Source organism: Sparus aurata, chromosome 2 (genome assembly GCF_900880675.1).
Source record: "Sparus aurata chromosome 2, fSpaAur1.1, whole genome shotgun sequence".
Lineage (NCBI taxonomy): Eukaryota > Metazoa > Chordata > Actinopteri > Spariformes > Sparidae > Sparus > Sparus aurata.
In genome coordinates this window covers 17,501,546-17,526,393 of record NC_044188.1, presented here as the reverse complement: position 1 = coordinate 17,526,393, position 24,848 = coordinate 17,501,546, and the positions used below count along the sequence as shown (strand labels likewise).

Here is a 24,848-nt window from a genome sequence, read left to right as displayed (position 1 = left end):
TATATGTGGCGGACCCCGCCTTTTTAGCTTCAAACAGTGTTCTGGGGACCTTATTTTCCTCCGAGAGCAGCTTGTTCATTCAGTAATATAAAAAATAATAATTTCTGAGTTTAAATGAATGAATGAATTTATTTCGGACGTGTGAAAGCAAAAACAAATAAAAAGTTATATTAGTTTGACAAATAAGCATAATAAAATGAAAAGCATGTTACAAAGTATAACAAGCATTTACATGCCCGAAAAGGAGTAGGAAGTATACACTTATTCAATCCTTCCCTTCTCCACAACTCAGTAATAAATCATAATCTCTTTACTTCCATTCCTGAACCTGTGTGCCTTTGTACACTCCCATCTAACTACATACAATTTGATATGCTGTATGTACAATAATGAATCACATAATATGTCCATAAATACATTTACATTCACACCCATATATGCATATAAACATGTGTGTTGAACACATATATACATACATACATGCGCACACATCTACATACATACAAACACAGGTGCTGTGGAGTCCTACTGCTGATGTGAAGTGTAGAGCCTTCTGTGGTCCCAGAGGAAGCTGCATGTAATCTGGTTAATTGCCTCCAGTGATGTCCTCCAGTGGTTTAGTACATTGTGTATAGCTGCATGAAGACTGAGTAGAGGGCAGTAGATATGGAATCCTGTGTGGATTTGTTGTTTAACAGATTGTTATGGTGACAATTGTCAGATTATTGTTGTGTCACCAGAGATCTTGCAGCATGTTTCATTTACTTTTTAGCTCTAGATGTCAAGATCAGTGTGGAGTCACATACACGTCTGCACTTGTTAACTCTTCTTTATTAGTTTGAAAATGTCTGTCAAACTGTTTTATGAGATGACACAGCAAGGCCCAAAACTCCCAGCAACACAAGTTGCAATCATTTGAGTCTTGCCCTTAAGGCAAATAATAGAATAACAACAGATGATGTTTCTGATTCAGCCCTCTGTCACTAAATGACTCACAGATTACAGTAAAAGAAAAGCAGAAGCGGGGTGATTGGAGGTCATCAAATGGTCAAATTGCTTAAACATTTGTTTCCTATTGACCCGCCTTCTCTCTGTGTGACTCTGTTTATCTGCTTGAGTAGAAAGAGGCTTGCAAATAAGGTTAAAGCAAACAAGGGAGAGGGGTGACTGACACATGTTTCCAATGATTGGAAGCACACGGTCCATCATTGCTTCTCTCAGTCTGTCCTCTTACACCACAGAGGCAACATGAGGCTGTGGGCCATCCTGCTGCTCGCTCTGCTCGCTCAGGCTTTAGCTGAAGACAGTAAGTACTTTACAAAATGGTTTTAAAGTTTAGAAAAGTGCGTGAATAGAGGAGTGTTGGTGGTTGTTCTGTAGAGTACTTTCATGTTACGGTCAGACTTAATAATGTACTGTGTTCTGGCTGACAGTTTGTATATTTCTATCAGCAGCTACAAATAAATATTAAATAAAATAACATCTGTGACTATTTTTAACAAGTAAGTTTTTATTGTTTTGTTTATAAAATACCAGAGAAATGTGAAAATGCCCCTTACCAATAACTAGTACAGTCTTACAAATGCTTGTAGTCTGAAATGAAAACGTATTCATATCTAAAACTATATGAAAGTATGAAGAGCAGCAAATAATCTACTTTATGAAGCGGGAATTTGTGAATGTTTGGCATTTTTGCTGATAAATGATCGTAACAATTGAGCCAGAATCAAAATAGTTTGTATCTGTAGGTCAATACTTCAAAGAGTTATATGTTCCAGCAGTTATGAGTGCAAATAAGTTACGAGTGCACACTAAATGTTGAGAGAAATTTGAAGGCTTAGAGGTCTGACATGTTGTACATGTGTAGTTGACAAGCTATAGAAGGTTTATGCGCTCTGACATAGTTTTCTGTTTCTTGTATTTCAAATATGACTTTTCTTACCACAAGGAGCAAAAAACTTTTTCTGACCAATGTTTTGACTAACTTTTTGTTTCGCTGCATGTCATACAAGCACATTTTCCGTAAACTAGAAGATGTTACCTTTCAAATGAAGCTTCTTACATGCAGTTAGGTCTTACCATTCTTCTGTTATAACATTTTCCATTTGGGAATGCACCATTTTAAAACCATGGGTGGGTCTGTGAAATGGTCTTCAACATGCACTCTTATGCAATGAGGGGATCCTGTGAGGTCAGAGTAGATAATCGCAGCTGGAAAAAGTTGCTTACAGGCATTAATTATACAGAACGTGCTAAAATGAGAGAAACACATATTTTATAACTGATCTCATGATGAGACTGGCATGCTGTCAAAGCCTCATGGGAGCTATAATCAAATAAAATCTAATTCATTTAATTATCCCAGGGAGGAAATTCCTTTGGGCAGAAGTGCAGTACAAAAAAACACATCAAATTAAACAACAGAGACGATCCATGTTCTTTTAATCTTACATTTTATCTGCAGAGTCTTGTATGGGTCGCTGTGAGAATGGCTTTAACTCTGAGAGGAAGTGCCAGTGTGACTCCATGTGCAAGTATTACAAGAGCTGCTGCTCCGACTATGAGGTCACCTGTGGCATGACGAGTAAGAAAACCTCTCTGCTTATTTCTTTAAAGGGTGATTCCACCAATTTTACAAATTGAAGAGTGTTTACAGGTCTTGGGGAGTGCTAAAAGTAGTATAAGCTTTTTGTGGCTACATATATACAACTTTTTTCACATATGCTGTAGTGGTGTAGGGACTAGTACTCCATAAGATTTGTGAACACACTTTAATATGTAAAGCTGGTGTAGCTACACTTATGTAATACAGTCATGTTATAAGTCAAAATGGTTCACCAGAGGATGGTCACTGATATTACTTTTTTCCCCCTTAGCTCGTGGAGACACGTACGTGTCTGCAGATGATGATGACGAGCTGTTTGAAGGCACCACTCCGTCCCCGTTTACTCCGTCCCCGTTTACTCCGTCCCCTTCTACTGCCACCAGTCGTCAGCTGAGGCCCAAACAGCAAGCCATCTCAGACTTTGGCCGCAGAGGACAGCAACGTCACGAAACCACACTGGAGATGACCAGACCTCCTCGATTGATGGATACCATAATTCAGAGAATACCTGTGATACAGAGGACACCTATTTCAGAGGCAGTCACACCTACACAGGACGTCGCCTCCACAACTAAAGCCCCCCAAACCACAGTTCCCAGCACAACAGGCACCACTGCAGCCCCCGACCCTGACGCCGTGGTGTGCAGCGGGAGGCCTTTTGACTCCTTCATGCAACTAAAAAATGGCTCCATATATGCCTTCAGAGGTGAGTGACCAAGTGATAAAGTGAACCCCTAATATTTAGATATTCAGAGGATCTTTCATGCTGATGAACTGTTTTCTAGGGGATTACTTTTTTGAGCTGGACCAGAAGTCAGTGCTCCCTGGTTATCCGAAGCTCATAAAGGATGTCTGGGGCATCCGCGGGCCTATCGACGCTGCCTTCACCCGCGTCAACTGTCAGGGGAAGACTTACATCTTCAAGGTGGGCACAAAGGGAGTGACTTGTATCCAACTACACCAGTTACAGGCGTGTCAGAGGCATGTTTAAATGAATCTTAAACTTTCGACAGGGAAACCAGTACTGGAGGTTTGATAACGGCGTGCTGGACGATGACTACCCTCGAGATATCAGCGTGGGCTTTGACAAGATTCCGGATCATGTGGACGCAGCGTTCGCTCTGCCCGCTCCCGGTCACAACGGCAAAGAGAAGGTCTATTTCTTTAAAGGTAAAGTCAAATATTACAAACTTAAGCCATACATATTTGGTATACTTACAGGTGCTTAAAGGTGCGCCACCGAAGAATTGGTCGGATTTCAAAATCATAGGGGGGCAGCGTATCACCAGAGTAACCGCTACCTCCTGAAAACTAAGACTTCAGTTAGGTAGTTAGCTCAGTCAGCCGTGCATCTAGCAGTCCGCTGTGGGAGCTCTTTGCACCAGGGAAGTGTCGATTTTGTTAAACATGCTTTTCAGCTCAATTTATAGATTTCATAACGTCAAAACTGTTATTCCTTCACATTTTGATAATAATTTTAGTTATGTTTTGAATGTTTTTAACTCAAATCCTCACATATAGGACGTTTAAATATCAAAGATTTACATTTTCAATTTGTTGGTTTCTTCCAGGTGAACAGTATTACACGTATGAGTTTTTGCACCAGCCGTCCCACGAGGAGTGCATCACCATGTCTGAGAGTTCTCCGTCCACACTGTTCAGGCGCTACACTGACATATACTACAACAACTACGAACGTTCCCTCAGCGAGCTCTTCTCCGACTGTGAGTTGTGTTGTGAGAGATCATCTGTGCCTGTTTTGGGGTGTTGTCACTTGATATATCTTAACACTTTTCTACTATTTAGTGCCCCAGCATCATGACAAACACCACTTCATCGAGAAGGACTGGAAGGGCCTCAAGGCTCCGCTGGACGCTGTCATGACAGGCAGAATGTACGTCCCTCCGTTGAGGTCCACACCACGCCGCAATGACTACCGGTATGACCAGCAGTATGGACAGCAGTATGGACAGCAGTATGGACAGCAATGGGACCAGCAGTGGGGTCGTAGGAGGCAAAGCCGCTCACCCAACTGGGGATCAATGGCTGAGCGGGGAATGAACATGGGCCAGGGGTTTGCAGAGAGGGGTATGGAGATGGGTCTGAGGTTGGCAGAGAAGAGGATGGAAATGGAGGAGCGGCTCGGGCGAGACTGGGACAGACGATGGGACCAAGACTGGGACCAGGACAGACGGAGAGACGGTCATCGTCAGAACAACAGAGGCAACTATGACTCCAGGTCGTACTTGGAGCCTATCCGGAGAGAGCAGCCCATACAGACCGTCTACTTCTTTAAAGGAGGTAAGACAGCAGATTCATCAGTGGTGCAGTCTAGCCTAATGATAAATTAAACTATTTGACAACATATTCATTCATTCAACCTTTAGACCTTCAAGAGCATGGCTCCGCCAAGTCCCCTTTAATTCAACCAAGCCTGTATTTAATTCCACTAGATCCAGATTTTTTCGAACCGAACAAATGGTACACGGTTTGAAAAATAACTTCCTTTGATGTCCTATTTTTTTATCTTGTGTAGAGAAGTCATGGATCTTGTGCGCACACACTAAATAGCTTCTTCCCACAAGACAACAACTTGTGAGTGCAAGATAAAAAATATCAAATTAAGGGACTTTGGGGACAGACCGATGGAACAAAGAGTTTCAGCTGTCGAGAGCAGCTGGGTGAGGAGTCAGGAACCCAGTTATTTCATTAAACTTTAACCAGCTCTTTGTCATCTGGCCACAGAAGGCTTACTGTAACTAGTTTCACATGCTGTGTATTGGTCCACATGACAAAGAAACAAGGCGGAGGAACTATTTACACTCACTCCGTCTGAATTTCTGTTTGATATTCAGTAGTTATGCATTTTATCAGACAAGACTAATTATTCTGTGCGCTTGATGTTGAGTGATGACAAATCCAAACCAATGCATGTTATGTTCACTGGATAGGAGGGATTTTCTTTACACAAGAAGGTCATTCTCACTAACATGAGCCGCTCCCATGGATAAAAATATCTTGCTCTGTGATACGTAGATATCAGTTTTGACCTACTTCTCCTCTCAAATAATCCACAGAGGGAAAACTACTGTCTTGTTTTATGTGTTTTCTAGATAAGTACTACAGAGTGGACCTCAGGACCAAGAGAGTCGACCCCGGTTCGCCTCCGTATCCCAGATCCATCGCCAAGTACTGGCTCGGCTGTTCAGACACCGCCGGGGCAGAGAAGTAGTTTCAAATGTTTTTAAATATTTTTGCTATGATCATCTGGAATACAGTTGTACATGATTGATAATTCATTCAAACTGAAACAGGCTGTGTTGGTTATAAAAAAATAAATAAATGTTTTAAAAAGTGTGGCAAACATGTGAGTGTAACACATGGCTGCTCCTCAACGTCAGCAAATATTGGAGATCAATCAAAGTCCACATATCGCTCGTAACAGCCAAAGTTCGGCTGGTTGAACTCTACTCTCATCTGCTGTCAACATCAGCTGACCCGCTTTACTCAATACATCTATAGAGAAAATATTCTTAGGTTGTATGTTACTTTATATTGTACTTTTACTCCACTACATTTATCTAAAGAATTTAAATAAAAGATATGAGCACCTACAGTTATTCATTGATGTTTTTCTAAATCATGTATCCACACTGTTTCCAAATGTTTATTTTCATTAATAAATGTCTATATATATATATTTACAGTGAAAATCTAAATATGAAATGCTAATCGAGGAGGTTACATGCACCAAATCTTGTCGTACGGTCACACAGATGTCGACAGAGAAAAAAAATCCTACAATTGCAATAATGTGGATTTTACCAGACAGCAGCATGACTGTGTCGGCAGAGGTCAGAAGGCAGGAACAGGTGGGTGCATGCTCGAGAGGAAATTGACTGTCGGTCATAGATGTGAAAACATTCTCATAATTCAAGTTCTCTCACCTCCACTGAATGGTTTGAGAGACCACAATAAAATGCTACAATATATTTTTGACAGCTGCCTCTGACAGATGTCTTAAAGGCTGTGCTCATGAAGAGTCAACCACACTTGATTGTAAATTCCAACCTTGTTGCTGTCTTTTCTTCCTTGTATTTTCGTTTATGACAAATAAAAACATCAGTCCAGCAGCACACTCAAATCTTATCCTCATGTCTGTTTTTCGGTGACAGTTCATGATGATAAACTAAGAGTTTTGCTGTTGTTTGCTCTTGTCTTTCTCAAACAACCCTGAAGTATGTGCCCTTGGGTCTGTTTATCCCCTCTGAGTCCAGGCCCAGACATATCAGTACTTGTCTGTATTAGTGTCGTGTTTTTGTTTAATTTCAACTTCCAACCTACAATATACATTTCATATATTTTCTATAGAGATAGGCTAAAAGGGTGATTTTGTCAAATGCTCCATACATGTGAACATGAGTGTTTAACAAATAACACCATAATTCAAGAATCACAGACCTGCAATTCACTCAGATTTTGTAGTAACTAACTTTTTCCTTTTATGTCTGTATTCTCATAACTGCAGAATAATAAATATGCTGCTGTGTTCGGATCAGACCTGCTGATATGTCAGTTTCTCAGAGGTTATGACTGGTTAATCATGACGTTTTCATAGCAGGGCTCAGCACCCTCATTGGCAATGATCTCGGTGAGACTCGCAGCGTCTCCTGCTGGTCCCACGGTCAGGTAGTTGCTCTCAATCCTTCCTGTGCCTGCGTCTCCCTCCGCCCTCAGATCAGAACCTGAGTCAGCTGAAGCCACCTCTGGCACACTCTTCAGTATGGACGACAGTGGCCTTTTAGGAGTGCCGCCCTCTGATGGTGGGGTGTCACCAGCCCCGGCTGTGTCAGGAGAGTTTAGAGGAGCATGCTTTCTCCTGATTGGCTTACAAATTCCTACTTCCCCTCCAGGTGGCCCTCCCTGCTCCCACACACTGGCCCGGGCTCCGAGCTTCTTCCTCGGTGGTTTGATTATCCCTTCAGCTGTTTTAGGCTTGGGCCTGTTCGACTCCTGCTCCCTTTGTCTCTGGAGGCTGCCGAGCCGTCGCAGCATGGCCTGAACAGGGCCTTCAGAGCTTGTTTCTGTCTTCGACACAGGCCGACCTGCTTTACCCACCGTCACGTACACTGTGGTGACCTTATCTGAGCTCCCCACTTGAGCATCTGATGCAGATGTTGGCAGTTGAGTCCCCTTATGAGCAGCCGTGTTGGACATAGTCCGTCTTCGTCCTGACGCCCCGGGGACCTGCAGGGTGGCCCGGGATGGAGTTCTGTCTACGTCCTGGTCGCTGACCTCATAGTTGGATTCCCAGTTGTCTGTTGCCTGCACGTCGACCTCATCTTCCCTCTCCTCAACCTCAGCTCGATCCTCCTCCCCAGTTCTAGCTACACCTCCCTGACTCTGGAGGGCAGACAGCATTAAAACCCCCCAGGGTGACTTGGGTTTGCTGCGTGGATGTCCAGGGAGACCGGCAGGGTCCTGAGCCGAGCCACGCCTCTCCTTGGGGCTGAAGCGGGTGCCCTCTGCAAAAGACACAGATGGCCGCTTGGATTTAGCGATGCTGGAGGTGCGAGGGATGTTGAAGGGTGAAGTGATGTCCTCACTGCTGAAGCCAGACGGGTCCAAGAACATGTTACACTTGGAGCTCATTTCCTGGAACTCGCCCCCCGCCACCGCTGGAATGTCTGCCAAAGAGATGGAGGCAGAAAAGTTGAGCCACGTGAGATGTGATGGAGGGGAAAGAGGGAAATACATATTTTTGTTGTATCTCTCTTCTTACCTTCTCTTGGAGGGACACAATAGAGCGCTTCTCCCTCCTCCTCATCGCTGTCGAAGGACGACCCTTCGGTCACCCAGCCAGAAGAAGGAGGCTCAATGAAGCTGTGGTTGAATGTCAGCTCCGGGTCATGGTGAGATACTGTGGTTGTCAATGTATTGAACAACAGAAGATGGTTATATAAGGGCATTTAAAGAGAAAAACGTTTATTTCCATTGTCTTGCATCAATAAGAGATATAAAGATAAGTAGTGGGGGCGGATACATTTTATGATACATTTATATATTCATTTCAATTTTCCAAGTAGATGGATAATCAAAATCAAATTAGTCTGAAAGATAACTGGATTTGTGCACAAGCTGTAAACAACAATGCATGACTGTTTTATGCAGTATGATTCCATAAATGCTGTGCAGCAGGACTCACCAGTGACACGAGGCAGGCCAGAGGACCAGTTAGAGATGCAGGGAAGTGCAGCACCGATGTTAGCCAGAACACTGTAGACGTGATATTTCATCCGAACTGACCAGCCTCCATCAGCCACAGTCGCTCTGGCAGAGAAAAGGGTTACAGATTGTACTCTTGATGTCTTTCTACCTCCGGAAATGTCCTGATCATATCAATTTTAAGGAAGCGTTATGAAGTTAATATTTCCAGATTTTTGATTATGTTACCAAAAAACGGTTCTGTACAACGTCACAGCTTCTGATGGATCAAAATCCAGGATAAGCCATTTAATCTCACAAATGACAGTGGGCGGTGATGTTGATAGAGAGAAGAGAGGTACAGACCTGTCTTTGCCATCAACAGGGCCTCCTCCACAGCACAAACAGCAGAAGAGCACAGCAAGGAGCAACAGGAGCAAAGGAACCAGCACACCTGCTAGAACAGAGCCTCTCACACCAGCACACAAACAAACACAGATAAAGAAACAGATAAAGAAACACATAAATTAACGATTATGTGACGTAATTCAGGATGAATGGATGGATGGATGGATGGACGTACTGTTGGGACAGACACCAGTGACTGAGTTGCACTGGACGCCCTCACCACAGTCACAAACAGAGGAGCAGTTGAGGCCGAACTGCAGGGCAGAGCAGCTGCTGTTACAGCTGGAAAAAAAACATCCAAATCACATAATTACATCACATCTGCATAGACAAAATCCTGTGTTTAAACACTGACTCATGTTCTGTTCGACAGTGAAAACCCACTGTAATGACGAACCAAAAACTGCAGTGTCAGAGAGCAGGAAATTAAAGAGGACTATGATGGAGATTTTGCCTGTTTTAGCCCAGCTAACCTCAAATTGCTTATACAATAAAGATATTATCAATAATTATCCAAAGCTTACTTTGTTTTGTGCCTCAATTGTACATAAAAGTTCATGACTGCTGTGCTGTGTAGAGGCTGTTATAGCACAGATGCCAGATGTTCCTTAAACACACCAACTAGGCAGATGTACATTATATTAGACGCTAATGTTAGTTTGACAAAATTATAACAATAATAAGTTCTCGTGTTCTGGTTCTTGAGTTAAAACATGCAAAACCTTTTTGTACTAAATAAATGTTAACTTTAAGCTGACAATGTGGTTGAACACTAAGTATCTTATAGAAAAACAAAAACGTATCACATTATTCTCCGGGGTAAGCCAACCTTGAGAATAAAGTCCCTTATCAATCGGCTGACATTACAACCTTTTCAGGCTTTCATAACACAACAGTCATGACAGAAAAACACAAACAAAAAAATCAAGTTACATTTCAGTTACTCTTGTTTGTATAGGTATCACAAGAATAATGTAATTATGTATGTGAGTGTGTGTGAAGTGAAACTATAACTACGCCCCAAGAGAAACATCACCTCTCTCCCTGGAAGCCTGGCTGACAGACACATCTTCCTGTCACGTGATGGCAGTTACCGTGGAAACAAGGGCTGCACGGGAAGCTGCAGGCGTCTCCAAACGTCCTGTTAGAGCAGGCCTTCTCACACCTGGCAGAGGAGGCGATGACATAGATAATGAGGGCATCACACCGACATACATTCATTTGCGAATCATAACATCAACCTCGCTACGTGTTTTAACTATTTCTTCTGATTGTGCTCTTTTCTTGTTAAGCATGGATACTTGTCCCACACGTACACAGTATCAATCCGTACAAAATATGCACACAGTGTAACTCCGGTACTTTAGATGACGACAGCAAAACGAGAAAAGCGTTTTCACACATATTAGTAAAAACAACAAGGATAAACTATAAACTCCACAAACTTCCAAAGAATATTGTGCGATTTAAGCTGGATTCTCCCTCCTTTCTGGCAGCTATTTGCATTCACGTCCATACAGTATGGAAATCAATACACAAAGCTGAAACTTGCTTGAGTGGGGCAGTCCAATCATCACATGTTAATATCAGTAAATAGCATTGTAGCTGTGAGCTGTGACTGACTTTGTACAGCTCTCTTTTTTCATGCAAGAAACTTCCAAATTCACATCATCCGTGACTTTCTGACTGCATTGTCAGTTGGTTAAATGGACTTTGGATGACAATTTGCTGATGTTAGAACAAACAAACAGAAGTATGCACCAATAAGGAAGTGATTTCAGTTCTCGGTTCTCAACGGCATCACCACAAGATGAAAATGTACCTTTTAACAGAGATAACTATAAACTATGAACTATGACAGGCTTTCTTCTACAAAGCAAGTTTCAAATAATGTATTTAAGTACAATTTTGAGGTACTTGTAGTTTACTTATCTCAGATGAAACTAGATCCACTAGACTTATTTGATAATATTAGTAACAGTTACATTTAATTTTCAGATCCCCAATGAAAATAATAAATCAATTAATAAATTATGACACTTAATCATAGATTAAACTTAAATGCAGAATAAAAAAGTTAAAATTAGCTTAAGTTAGTTTAGTTCAGTTACATTTTTTACATACATACATTATAACATAGGATATTTACCTGATAATAGCTGGCTTTACTACTTTTACTTAGATAAAATATATGACAAAGTCTTCCAACACTGCAGGCTAATATCTTATGGCAGATGTTCTAACTTGATATGCTGGCAATTTGTAGGAGATTTATAAGACTGATGAAGGCTAGTGGTATTATTTTGATATTTTTTCAATTAAACTATTATTAATTAGACTGTAATTATATTCACACTTCAATATAATTGATTTGAAAGTTCCTCCTCCATGACATATGATATGTCAACTCTATAACCGATGAGAAATTTGGGGATCGCAAAACACAAGAACATTTTGAGAAAGTGCCAAATCTCAGAAATGATCCAGTAACCTTTACAGACAACTGAAGTATAAGTCGGCCAAGCATGCATCCAAACCTGGGTCCAGTCCATCCAGGGTCACAACTCCCACATTGCCCAGTTCTTGGGTCACATGGTTCATTATTTCTGCAGCGTGGACACTTCATCTGGCAGCCGTCTCCATAATAACCTGGTGGACACGGGTGATCGCATTGTGTCCCGTTCCAGCCGGGCTCACAGGCCTCGCAGGTGCCATCAGTGGCAGAGCAGGGCTGCTTGTCTTTACAGAAACCACAGCTTATGACGGAGATAGACAGAGTTAGCAGGAACACACAGGCATTGAAAAAAAAAGTGTGCCCATCTTACACCTACCTCATTGCACATCCGCTGCCATACTTCCCAGCTTCACAGGGGTGGTTGCAGAACTGACCCTGGTATCCCAGGTGGCACACACACTGCCCACTGACCGGGTTACAGCTGCTGTGTGTGAGATCACAGTTGCATCGTCGGTCACAGGTGGGTCCCCACCAGCCTTCTCTGCATTCACAGACGCCGGTTTGCTGATTACACGGCGACATGTAGCAGTTGCAAGCGCCGGGACATTTCTGTCCCCAGTGGCCCCTGTGGCACTGACACCGACCAGTCAGCTGGTCGCAGCCAGGGCCCACAGATGCTCCGCTAACACATTGGCATGGCTTGGAGCAGCTTGGCGTGTACCAGCCCTGGTCGCATGTGCAGTTTCCGTGAATGGGGTGGCAGCGACCGTGCCGGCCACACTTGCAGGCATACTGGCACAGCGGACCCCAGCGGTTGGTGTTGCAGGTGCACTCCCCTGTGACGGCGTTACAGCGGCCGTGTGGGTGGCACTTACACACCTTGCGACAGTCTGGTGCCCAGAAATCAGGAGGACAGCCTGAAAACAAACAAACAAACACAGATAATACAATTAGTAGGGGTGGTTAATCGGCCCAATTTCCCGATTCGATTCGATTCCGATTATTGAAGTCTCGATTTGATTACAAATCGATTTTCGATTATTAACGATTATCGATTCGATTTTCAATTATTAACGATTATTGATCTTCCATTTAACATCTGTCAGCTGCTGAATTATTTTACTTATCTTTTGAGTAACACCTCACAGCACCTTCAATATTGTAATATCAAAATTATTATTTTTTAATTTGTTTTAAATGTAGCGTTTCACTGTTAAAAGAAAGCTGCCGAGCTCAGCAGCCGGACTCATGTTAGAAGCATTGTCGGTGACGAGAACCAGGGCGTGTTTCTCTATTCCCCACTCGTCTGCCATTGCTTTGAGAAACTCACACATATTTGCGCTTGTGTGGCTTTCATCCATAGCTCTAGTCTGAAGTACGTAGGACATTAGCTTCCATTAACTGCTGACATAATGAGCTGTAACGGTCACATATGAGACTGTAGCTCTGGATGTCCAGGCATCGCAGGTTATTGCTACCCTGTGAGCAGAGTTGAGGGACTCTTGCACGGAAAGGTTTGTCTCCTTGTAAAGATTTGGAATCGATTTAAGTGTGAAAAAGCTCCGGGATGGAATAACATATCTTGGCTCCAGACTGTGGACCATGTAGCGGAAGCCAGTAAGAGGAGGACTCCAGTTTGTATTACTATTTAAAAAAAAAAAAAAATGTTTTTTGGGGTTTTTTTAATTCGATTTTTGGAAATTTAATAATCGAATCATAATCGTCAATGTTATAATCGCGATTAATCAATAATCGATTTTTTTCACCACCCCTAACAATTAGTACATAATACTTTACAAAAACACTGTGTAAACACTATATAAACTGGTGGAATGCATCTCAATTTTATGATGGATTTTCTATGTCTACTGCACTACATTTCAAAGAGAAATGTTCTACGTTTGGCGTGTGACCCCTCCCAAAAAAGCAGAGTCTAGTTTGGGCACCTTATATCAATTCAGATGTCTATGAGTACTTAAAAGTCCTGCGAAAGCGACATTACCTCTCTCGACTTTCTAAATGGTTTCTTTTAAATAGGAGATTAAGTTCAAAGGTTAAACCTTTTTTTTTTCATTTATTTCTACATCATTTATCATCTCATGGGCTCTCAGCTTTGTCTTGTGACCCTTTGGTTTGGGCCTGACCTCTAGGTTGGGAACCTTTAGACAGAAATACCTAATATGTATACAGATATTTAAAACTAACTCCATTTTGACCTGTGCAATAGTAAAATGTTACTTATGTACTGATGTATCGATAAAAGCAATAATTTTTTTGACAGAACAAGTACAAGGACCCTAAATTGGTACTTCTACACAACAAAAACTGAAATATTTAATGCACTGTGTACATTGTTCATTAAACTGACAAAACAGACACATCAATTTGACTGACGGTAAACAGCTCCTGATGTTTTAAGTGACTCACGTGTTTTACAGTGAGCTCCGTAGAAGCCAGGTGGGCAGCGACACACTCCAGGATACGCACAAATCTCATCCTTGAGGCAGGCCTGCTCACCCTCACACACAGCTACACACACACACAGATATACAGAATACCAGTGAATGAGGAGCTACTAAAAACAGACGTCCTGTAGATTGCTGTCCAGCAGGACACTTAAACTCACGTATAGTGCATTCTTTTCCTTCTTGACGCCATCCAGTGCAACAGACCAGGGTGGACGGGTCCCTGGATACACAGAGTATGATCAAGTCTGACACTTTGCAAATAAAACACTCACCCAAAGCAGGAAAAAACATCTACAAATACTACCAATAGCCTAAAGGAATACTAAGAAAGATAAGAAAATATAAAGAATGTATTCAGAGTTGTCCAGCACAGCCCAAAAATCCTTAAAAAATATATATAATACCTACAATTTGTCACAGGAACTAATATCAAGATTTAAAACAGTCAAAAGTTAACAGGTGAGTGAGGATGAGATTGAAGTGTACCTGATATTGTGGCAGACGTTCTTCCCAGCAGGATCCAGAGTCTGTGAGGAGGACAACGAGCAGCAGAGAAGAGCACTCAGAGCTCTGAGGAGAAGATTCATCTCCACACAGTCCGAAAACCAAAAGCCGGACCTAATGTCTTTCTGTCTAGAATTCTTTCTTTCTTCTCTTCGTGGGAGCACAATGAGAGGCAGTATCTCTCTTTCAGTCTGCCCCCCACCCTTCCCTCCTTCTTTCTCTCCCGTGAGTCGTCTTGTGGCTCCGGCGCAGCCAGAGAGGTCGAAGCCCCCGGGTTTCCTCTTCCCATATCCTGGGGAAGTCAGAGCCACTTCCTTCTATTCAGCCAGACACAGAGCTTTTTAAAGATGGTTGAACGCTAACACACAAAGCTCGCCGCACACACTGGTGGGGTATAAACACACACCCCTGATGTTCACCCTTTTTCCCAGAATCTATTGTTGACAGTCTTCCAGTACATGATGAAGAACGCCTTCACCCTTCTTATGAGTCAGTACAGAGATGACGTGATCACTATGAGCTCCTGTAGAAAATCTGTTTTTCATAGTGCGACAAAAAAAATGCGCTGAGACCATTTTGATTTTCATACAATTCTGTGTTTATTGCATTTTATTTAATTTTGAAATCTTAATATCACAGATAATCCACATTTTTTAATTGTTTTTTATCACATCCCATTTATAAAATTCACTCTGGTGGCAACTGACATCTTCAATCTGTTTTTCAGCAGCAAAAAATCTGCATTAAAAACATGCTTACAAAAATAAACTGTGAACCCAGTGTTTTAGAAGAGAACAAGATCTGATTGGAAGGTCATTCATTGTGTTTCAGCAAATACAACATTGCTGGTCGGTCTGTTATTGTCTGAGTAGTGCTATGGTCGGACACTTAGAGGAAACAAAAGGGTCAGACAGAGTAAATGTGGATACTTTAGGGTAACTCGTCAGCTAATGGTGTTAGGAACTAAAAAAAACTACAGGGTTTTTTCTCATTTCCACAAGGAAACTCACAGCTTCCCTTTAAAGGAAAGTAACCAGTGTGCAGAGGCTGGTACACCAGCCAGACCACATGTGTTCACACGCACAGATACTTATGCACATTTATGGCACCTTCATCACATACAAACCAGCCAGGAGCTTTGGCCCTGTGCAATGACTGAAAATTAATTAAAATATATTTTTAACAACATAACTTAAGGCTTGAGGGGTAAAAGTGCACTCGCTGTTGGAAGAGACAGGTGATATATGACTACAACACTTTTTGTCCTGGAGCATCGAAGTGCTTCCGATAATGAAAAATATATGAGTGAACACGTCTTAAAAATATCTCTATTGAGGTCCAATGTATTGATTAAATCTGTGGTAAAAGTTGGATTATTAGTTATAAAATTAGCTAACGCCATCTTGTGGAAAAGAGGTGAACCTATTATACTTTTCCCCATAATACTAGAGGGCAGTTTCATTTCACAATGTATAACTTTGTTATATCTTTGGTTTTTGTTAAACTGTTTGAAGATCTACATAAATATCTGTGTGTAATAACCCATTTCTCTTCTTTACAAACAATAAAACTTCTCGTCTGTGTTGAGTGTACAAGGCTGCCTCTTAATACTGAGGTACACGTACCATATATACTGCAGTACTAATTACCATTTATCACTTCTGTGGGAAAATAAGGGGATTCTGGTAAGAGTGAAATCAACACAAGGGGAAATGAAAGCAAGAGAAAGCTGAGGAGTTTGTTCAAACATGTCCACACTTTCTTTCCTCACATTCAAATGTCCACGTAATCCTTTTCCTGAGCCACAACCAGAGTGAGGAAGAAGTAGTGAATGAGGGAAGAAGAGAGTCTGTTTCAGTTAAAAGCTTCTCTTGTGGTCAGTACCAGGCTCAGGAGGGCAGTTGCCTCTCCCTTTCATCGGTGGCCTCTGAGTCTCCAATGATCTCCCAGCTGGAGGCAGAGTTGCTCATGTGGGTGGGGCTCCGGCCGCTGCCTGACCGCGTCAGGAAACCAAAGCTGTAGCAGACAGAGTAGAACAAACAGGCCTGAGGTCAGATCTGTAGTCAGGGATTACAGCTAAATATAGTCCAGGATTGACAAAGTCCTCAGCACAGTGACAGCAGCAGCTCAGCAGACAGATGAAACTGCTCTGATTCACAGATGACTTCTGCTGTGTTTTTCTAATTTAGTTTTTAGCAGCTGATGCTTTGGTCCACTTTAATTGCCCTTACTTTTGCATTTAATGCGAGTTAGAATGCAAAGCACTGCAGTGTTTTGAGTTTAACAGATCCTTCTCTACTTGTTTCTCTTTGTAGATTCTGGGCTGAAGATATTCTTTTATGGTTCTTAATTTATTTTAGATAATCTGTACCATAAGTGACATTGCTAAATGCAGTAAACTGGCTGTCTGATAAAGCCAAAAAGACCCAATACATCTTAATCCATCTTTATTTTCTGTCCCTGGCCAGACAAAAGTCGTCAAACACATTCTTCACTTAATTAAATTCTCAGTTGAGGGGCTTTTCAGTTGGTATTTTTCTTCCTTCACTTAGACTCTCCCAAAGTTACTGAGTAAGCAAGATTTCCTTCCCTGCAAGTTTTTCACCCCTGGTAATTACCAATCTTTGTTCTACATAAATCGACTCTACATAAGCACATTTCAAGAAAGACAGACTTGAAGAAGTAAATAGCAAGTTTACCTAATTTCTTTTGTCTATTTGCTGAATTATTACTGGGAAATGACTTATAAATTGAAGTGTGACCATATTAACAGAATATAGCACTAGAAGAGCTTCAAGTTTCAACTGATATCCATCAGGTTTTCACATCCATTCCAGGAATTTTGTCCCATGTCTAACGTCTCTCTTTCTCCCTCCATTGCTTCAAGTTAATGGCATTAAGATAATCCTGAGCTAGCCTGTCTAGATAAATCCTCTAATATCAGTCTGACCTCTGTGTCCTGAGAACACGATTACTAGCAAAACTAAAAGTTATCAAATCAAATCAAATCAAATCAATTTTATTTATATAGCCCAAAATCACAATCACATTGCCTCAGTGGGCTTTACAATCTATACAGTGAAAATTATCCAGTGGCCTATCCAATGATGGGATCTTCTTTGGATCGGCTCACTTAATCGACACAATAAAGCCATGCAAGCAAGGAAATCAACTTTAATGTATTCAAAGCAAAAATGCAAGCAGGGACAAGCCCGACTAAAAATACACAGATGAGGTTGTCATTTCTGTCTCTTTTCAGACAAGCCTAGTGGTTTAAATATGAAAGGTGCAGTGTAGCAGTGTTTGCCAAAGTTTTACTTACAGGTTTCGGATGCGTGACTCAGCTGGTCTGTCAGTGCCGTCAACTTCTGTACCATCAACTTCTGTCTGCCCAAAGAGAGAACTCCTCTCCTCCTCGTCACTAAAGAAGAAAAATAAACTTTGCTCTCTTCTGAAGGTATTTCCACACCAGCCCATTATTTCTGGATGTGACGAGTGAGTGTTGCGTGCTTATGACAGACCTGCTGGTACATTCGTTCACAGGAATCCCCAGCATCTTTGCCTTGATGAGCTTTCTCTTTTTTTTGATGGCAGACCGGACAGCTTCTAACAGGAAACCCGGGCACCTCTCCTCATTCAGGATCTCCCTGCAGAAATGCACCAACATTTTCATTTAGAGTTCTTCAAAAACTCAACTATAAGAACTTAGATCACCCACATACACATGACCTCCATTTACTAAAATGTGCTACTTCAGAACTAAAGCGTGTCCTAAGAGGGATACAAAACTAAATGTGTCCAGACACACAGTAGACCCACCTCTGATAGTAGTTGAGCTCCTCCTGCACCAGGAACAGGTTGGTTTTTAGCTCGTTCCTCTCGAAAATGATATCACGCACCTCCTTCTTGGTGAAGCACGGCTGATCGGGGTCCTTCTGGGTGACCGCCAATTTTTTCGTTGACACACGAGCTGACTGACTTGGACTTGCCTGACGGGAGACAGAGAGACAACAGGTCATACAGACTACAAAGATCTTGAATACCTGCCTCATTTGATTGGTAAACATAAATAAGTGTAGAAGTGTCTCTGAATTTGAGAGGCAAACCCACACAGTTTTATAAACATGAGAAGTAGACTATCATATATCTTTGGACATGAAATAAAGGGAACATAAATGAACTCTGTGTATGATTTATCGTTTCTAAGAGGCATGCGTACAGGGCCGTTGCTGTTCGTTCTGTCCAGCTGTGCTTGGAGGTTTTCAATCTCTTTGTTTTTCTCCTTCAGGTCGGCCTCCATGTCGGCCTTCCTCTCCACGGTGCTCTTCAGCTGGGCCTGCAGGATGTCCTGCTTGTGTCGCAGCTCAGCATTCATCTTCATGAAGCGATCCAACTGCTCCTGGAGCTACAAACACACACACACACACACACACACACACAGTTACACATGAACTACATTTTTTCATTACTCATCAATTAACAGGTTTAAAGTAAAAAAAAGATCTTCATTCTGCCAGGTAAACATTTTTAAAAGTTAAGCCCAAAACCAACAATCTATCTGTATCTGTGTGTGCGGTGAGAATTTCTCAATGCATGGGATTTGGACTAGAAGTCTGGGGGAAGGAATGAAACCACACAATTTCAACACAAGTGTAGCATTCATTTAAGGATGAAAAAAATTCCAGGCATCCATTTGAGCAAATACTGACACTGGTTCAGCTGACCATGAGCTGTTCTTTCAGTCTATACTCAAGTCAACTGACTGCAACTGAGCAAAGAATTAACAAATACACACCCAGTTATGGCTGCTATTCAAATCATGTGTTACATGTGCCTTGACACACATACAGGCACGTGCAAACACATTAACAAGATGTGAGCTGCGTGGGGGTGAAAACTCTGCCCTGACTTGTCTTAAGCGCAGTTAAATCCTCAACCACTGACTACGTGTATAACCTCTGCACTCTTTCCCTGATAATAAAAAACACTTCCTGTTCTCCAGTGTTTTTATTGGTGTGGTTGACATGATCTAACTTCTATGACACTGCCTGTGATACATGACTGTGTGATCAGGTGTGTACATAACACGGTTCATAGAAAAGCTACATTCTTAAAATGACAGTTACATAATAAACACTATTGTTTCTATGCAAAATGCCAGCAAGCCTTCAAAGAAACTGACCTTTGTAGCTACAGTCATAAACATTATAACAGCTTTCTCTCTACACTCTAGAAACCAAGAACACAGTTAAATTTCAAAAGTGTTGCTTCTTGACTTTTAATGAGAAGGTGTCCCTGTGCATGGGTAGGAAAATCGTCATATGTTTGTGTTTGTGTCTCCTTACCGCCTCCACCTCTTTGGAGATTGTGGATATCTCCTGGACTTTGGCTCTCAGCTCATCTCTCTGCCTGTCCACCACCTCCTTCAGCTTCAGCATCACCTCTCGCTCCTGCCGCTGGACACGGTCTGCACAAACACACACACACAAAAAAACCTTTTCCTGTCAATCGATGCAATGATTATTACATTGCAGGTTGTGATTCTTGTTCTGAAATCCTGGTATAAGAATTAAGTGGTGGTCTGTTCTGACATTTCATAGTTAACTGATTGCTAATTAAGCAGTTTTACTGACCTGAAGTGTTGAATAATCGTGGCTTATCATGCAATAAACTAAGCATGAGAAGTGTTGAAAGTAGTATGATGACTGCGTACAGGGTATAAACATATACAACAAAGCTGGATGTTTAATTCTGGATGATCTTTAGTAAATGATGCTTTTTGTTTGGAAAGAGATTTTACTATTAAACTTCCTCAGCTATATTTTTATTGCAAACAGACCACAAAAAAAGAAAAATTCAGCTCCATTGTATTGGAGTGAATGGAGAAATCTCTGGCGTGGATATCTCATAACCTCAGCAAATAAGTAAAACAAAGCTATCGCACAGTTGGATACAATTCAAGGCGAGATGCTGGACAAACAGATAAACCAGCAAAAAATAAGGCGCGTCTGTTCAATCATTCACTGTAAACTTCTGTATATGTGAACTTCACCTTAACTAAATGAAATATGGTAGCCTGATAGCAGTCACATTCATCACATGAAACTAGGCATAACATGTCATCTGCCACTTGGCCTCTTGTCAAATAAATAATAAAATGATTAAGATGGCATGTTTTTCCTGTCAGCATAAGAAAACACAAACAAGAGTCAGCAAGGCGACTCCACCCTCTGGCTTAGAGTTTTCTACATGCTGCCATTTATCATTGACAAGAGAGTGACACAAGAGAAGAAGGGAGGATATCTTTTCTGTTGATGAAAAAGGAAAAACCCACACTGCAAATTCTGACTTTTTCTGGGTTTTTTTTTTTCATTGCATTGTCTTTATGTTTACAGGGAAAGCACAGCCTCCTGTCCTTCTTGTGAGAACTACTGTTTCAAATCTGTTCAGTTAAAACCAGTTTGACTACTTTCAACCTCATAGCATTTGACTGTTAACCCACTGCTTTGAATCTGTCGGTCAACAGGTAGGGAAGCATTTTTTCATGGACAGAAGTGTTACACACGTTTGCATTCTTGGACTGAAGAAGGAAACGTAGATACCCAAATGATGTTCAGGTTGGTTTGCTTGTTTAAAGAAGAGCTCATGGCAAGGCTGGATAAGACTTAGGGGTGTTCAAGGGATCATCAGGGCACTCAGGACAAATAATGATCCAAATGTGTTTGGAAGAAATACTTAGTGTTTCCCTGCTATTGACAGTGCTTCTGAAAGCAATGAGATATTAATCATCCTGGATTGTTATTTTGATTTATACATCAATTTGTTTTATACTCTTTAAAACATGTCAAACTCATGCTGGGGAATTAGAGCCATCTAAAATAACACAGAGATTGCCGACTCAACTCTCACAGAAGGAAATAATCCCCATAATTCCCTTTGGCTTTGGTTCAGTATTGTAACACCTCCATTTTTGGGATTGTCATGTCACTACTTTAAACAATATGTAGTGTACAGCAGGGAAAGGCTGTTCTTGGAATGACTCGTTCTTTTGGAAGTGATTCAGAAGCAAACACAGTCCAGATTTCAACAACCCCATAGCATAATTTACATTTCAATTCAGAATGCATAGACATACCTCCCTGCGCATGGCTGCCCTTCAGCCTGCTCTGCAGCTCCTCCCTGTCCTCCTGGAGCTGCTGTACCTGAACCTGCAGCTCCTCACACCTCCTTCTCCACTGCTGCTCCTTCTGTTGCAGCTCCTGGTTGAGATGATGGGAGATGGATGGTAACACCATAGGCTCAGAGACAGGACATGCAAAAATGCTCTCTTGAGCATGTAGGAATTTGGCTTCAGCAAAGTAGTATTGAATCTAAGTGGGTGTGTCAGTTTGTTATGTAATTTATTGAAATGTTTCCAAGACATCTCAACAATAAGTTCTGACTTCTGAGGAACACACCTTACACACAGTAGGCAAAGTTAAAGATCAATCTCAGACAGCCCTATGATCAAAGCGTGTCAAAACAAATAATGATCCTTCCTTCACAAAACCAATCAAAGGATTTGTTGTCACCAGTGTGTGTGACAACAAATCTTTTAAATGATGACAATGAAGTTCTCAGATGTGTTGATAAACCATTACACATATTCAACTTCCCATTCCTTCTGTCTGTACTCTACTCATGTCACAGCAGCATTTGTCTGTCTTATGTCCCATATGAACTAGTTCAAACTGCATGAATGTCACACTTCATAAAACTGTGGCATTTAAGTAGGAGTATGCTCTAAACATGTGCAGTTCTGCAGCACTGGTATTTAAGTAGTTTTTTTTTATTTTGTGACCTTTACACTTACAATAAAGTACAACTAAAATGTAAAAGTAACTAACTATATTTGACAACCAAATAGCTGTTTGTTTACTTTTCAGAAGGAGGTTTTACATTTGAGGCTTTATTGAACATACACGTGCCCGGATTAACCTGCTTAGGGGGCCTTGGGCAAAGTTTAGCTTCTGGGGGCTCCCATTAACCGCTTATAACGTGCTTTCAAGTGCATATTCTCATTGAAAGTTTCTGTTAACCTAATTGCCACAAACCACTTTCCCTGCCCAGTGAACCTGCCCTGGGGCCCAGTGGCCCAGTTTTTCTGGTGGCAGATCAATGTACAACATACAATGCTATACAACTGTTAGCACTATACAACTGTTAGTGCTATACCACACTAACTCTTTATTACTGTTCTTGAAATCAGTAATGATTGTTGGATATCAACATTAAGCATTACTAATGAATAGTCTGCAGTATTAACTGTGATACACACCAAATTAATTTAGGATCCTGCTAAAATGGTACTCTTACATGATGTTTGCTAATTTCGGTAACTAGGCTATATGTCAAAAACTTCATCTATGCAGTATTATTGATTGGCAGTGTTGTATGAAGTACCCAGAAAGTAACTTGAGTCAAAGTCAAGATATTGTGTTAAAATGTTACTTTGGTAAAAGTCACCCATACGCATAGTACTTGAGCAAAAGTATCTGATGTTAAATGTATTTATCTGGCAATAAATGTACTTAAGTATCAAAAGTACAAGTAAAAGAGTAAAATAATGCATTACCGGCCTGGAAAATGATCGGACCTGATATCAGAAACAGGTTTTTATTTAGTTCTTATAAAAAACAAATGTATTTAAAAATTGCTGCTTTGGCTCTGGTGTAACATGTTATCTGCAAAGAAAGTAACGTTAGTAAGTAAGGTTATCGAAGTAATATAGTGGCGCATAATATTTGCCTCCAAAATGTAGTGGAAAGTAAAGTACAAGTACCTGAAAATTATACCTACGTACTTATAAATATGTACTTATAAGCAATAACATCATGTCAAAGTCTTCACTTATGCACCTTATCGGTTAGCTAGCTAGCTTCTTTTTAGCTAAGGTAGTAGCTCACACTGGTTATTTGTGCCAAGTAGTGAAAACACTGCTGTGTCACATCACCTGGGTTAACACACACATTCAACATGACAAAGGCAAGTATTAACTGGTGGAAGAAAAGGTAATTGTATTGGTTAAACATCCTTACTTTTAACTATTGAGTTACAACAGCTAGTTTGCTAGTTAAAAGTTATCTAACGACTAACTGTCACGCAGCGGTTGCCTTGGCGACTCAGACAGGGCTCGGGTTAAAGATGGCGGCTTGATATCAATTAGTCAGGTAACTGACAGCTATAGTAGCTAGTACAGTTTATCAGATAATGCCAGGGTCTATGCATTCAAATACATATAATTAGCTTAAGAATATCGATAAACATGTTCTATACAAGCCTTCTGTATATATATATTTTTTTTTTATGTCTTTGTTATATGTGTATACGTCGGCTCCTTGTGGAAGGCGTCGGCCATGTACTGTCGCTAGTTTCCTCTGGCCTTCCTGTCAGCTCACGTTAGGTTGATGTGAGTCACGACACAGAAAAATAGTCGTTACTATGGTGGAAATGAGGCACTGTTACACAGCTGTAAAGTCGGTATAACACACACAGAGGGTAGACAGCGCTGGCGCCGTCTCTCTCACCCGTATTTCATGTTTATCGCCGCCCTCCTCGCTCTCCTTCCCCGCACGTTTCTTCTGCTGTTGCAGCTGGATCGACTCGAAGGTCTTCAGCAGCTCCTCTTCCTTCAGCTGGTGAGTGTGGTTCCTCGACGCGAAGCTCTCCAGCAGCTCCAGCACTTTAACTATCTTCGGCACCAGGCCCACGACGCTCTCTTTACCACATCCATCGATAAGTTTCTCCACCTCGGTGCCGATCAGTTTGGCTATTTCATACACATCGTCGACAGTCAGAGCCGAGAACGTCCTGTCAAAACAGCCCTCCGTGGGTCTGGTCTCCGAGTGCGCTTCATGTACCTCCATGTCCGGACAGCTCGCTTCACATGCTCCGTCTCAACTATCGAAACCGACAGCGACCAAACACGCGGCAGTAGAATCAAGATTATAAAAGTGAAAACAAAGTTTAAAGCGCGTCCCCTGTGGAGCCACCGACGCGTCTGAACTTGAACTGCTCCTCTTCCAACAACACGTCAGGCATCTTCATAGTGTGGTCACGTTAAACAGCCTGCCAAAAAAAAAAAAAAGACAAATACAAGGACATGGAGTACTCTGCATTAGAGCATGCTACAGGGTGCAGGACAGTTCTCATGCAAGCTACTCGC

The 24,848-nt window shown here is 41.5% G+C and overlaps 3 protein-coding genes across 3 annotated transcripts; 1 reads left to right on the top strand and 2 right to left on the bottom strand.

The window, feature by feature from the left end:
• Nucleotides 1-1,172: 1,172 nt before the first annotated feature.
• Nucleotides 1,173-6,836, top strand: vtna (vitronectin a). The gene is made up of 8 exons (XM_030404567.1): nucleotides 1,173-1,306; nucleotides 2,465-2,584; nucleotides 2,877-3,311; nucleotides 3,391-3,530; nucleotides 3,619-3,775; nucleotides 4,177-4,329; nucleotides 4,412-4,906; nucleotides 5,719-6,836. Exons 1-8 carry the CDS (start codon nucleotides 1,249-1,251, stop codon nucleotides 5,835-5,837), a joined length of 1,677 nt encoding a protein of 558 aa, XP_030260427.1. The 5' UTR covers nucleotides 1,173-1,248; the 3' UTR covers nucleotides 5,838-6,836.
• On the bottom strand, nucleotides 6,383-14,896 carry scarf1 (scavenger receptor class F, member 1). The gene is made up of 11 exons (XM_030404557.1): nucleotides 14,627-14,896; nucleotides 14,299-14,360; nucleotides 14,100-14,201; nucleotides 12,049-12,589; nucleotides 11,755-11,973; nucleotides 10,254-10,382; nucleotides 9,393-9,499; nucleotides 9,176-9,287; nucleotides 8,811-8,935; nucleotides 8,388-8,525; nucleotides 6,383-8,292 (listed from the first exon to the last, which is right to left on the bottom strand). The coding sequence occupies exons 1-11, from the start codon at nucleotides 14,725-14,727 to the stop codon at nucleotides 7,193-7,195; spliced, it is 2,736 nt and encodes a 911-aa protein (XP_030260417.1). The 5' UTR covers nucleotides 14,728-14,896; the 3' UTR covers nucleotides 6,383-7,192.
• Nucleotides 14,897-15,218: 322 nt separating this feature from the next.
• Nucleotides 15,219-24,789, bottom strand: rilp (Rab interacting lysosomal protein). The gene is made up of 8 exons (XM_030440891.1): nucleotides 24,211-24,789; nucleotides 21,780-21,903; nucleotides 19,990-20,111; nucleotides 18,864-19,049; nucleotides 18,464-18,633; nucleotides 18,166-18,291; nucleotides 17,967-18,065; nucleotides 15,219-16,660 (listed from the first exon to the last, which is right to left on the bottom strand). Exons 1-8 carry the CDS (start codon nucleotides 24,547-24,549, stop codon nucleotides 16,534-16,536), a joined length of 1,293 nt encoding a protein of 430 aa, XP_030296751.1. The 5' UTR covers nucleotides 24,550-24,789; the 3' UTR covers nucleotides 15,219-16,533.
• Between the last annotated feature and the right edge of the window lie 59 nt (nucleotides 24,790-24,848).

What these genes read in the sequence shown, in the direction of transcription:
- vtna (XM_030404567.1), top strand. Translation starts at nt 1,249, where the DNA reads ATGAGGCTGTGGGCCATCCTGCTGCTCGCTCTGCTCGCTCAGGCTTTA. An exon ending in CTCCATATATGCCTTCAGAG is followed by an intron (nt 3,312 to 3,390) that starts GTGAGTGACCAA and finishes ACTGTTTTCTAG; the next exon opens with GGGATTACTTTTTTGAGCTG. An exon ending in CGTCTACTTCTTTAAAGGAG is followed by an intron (nt 4,907 to 5,718) that starts GTAAGACAGCAG and finishes TGTGTTTTCTAG; the next exon opens with ATAAGTACTACAGAGTGGAC.
- scarf1 (XM_030404557.1), bottom strand. Translation starts at nt 14,727, where the DNA reads ATGAATCTTCTCCTCAGAGCTCTGAGTGCTCTTCTCTGCTGCTCGTTG. An exon ending in CCTGTTGATGGCAAAGACAG is followed by an intron (nt 8,936 to 9,175) that starts GTCTGTACCTCT and finishes TTTCTCTGCCAG; the next exon opens with AGCGACTGTGGCTGATGGAG. An exon ending in TTGTGTCCCTCCAAGAGAAG is followed by an intron (nt 8,293 to 8,387) that starts GTAAGAAGAGAG and finishes TCTCTTTGGCAG; the next exon opens with ACATTCCAGCGGTGGCGGGG.
- rilp (XM_030440891.1), bottom strand. Translation starts at nt 24,549, where the DNA reads ATGGAGGTACATGAAGCGCACTCGGAGACCAGACCCACGGAGGGCTGT. An exon ending in GGGCAGCCATGCGCAGGGAG is followed by an intron (nt 20,112 to 21,779) that starts GTATGTCTATGC and finishes GTGTTTGTGCAG; the next exon opens with ACCGTGTCCAGCGGCAGGAG. An exon ending in GTGAACGAATGTACCAGCAG is followed by an intron (nt 18,066 to 18,165) that starts GTCTGTCATAAG and finishes TTTCTTCTTTAG; the next exon opens with TGACGAGGAGGAGAGGAGTT.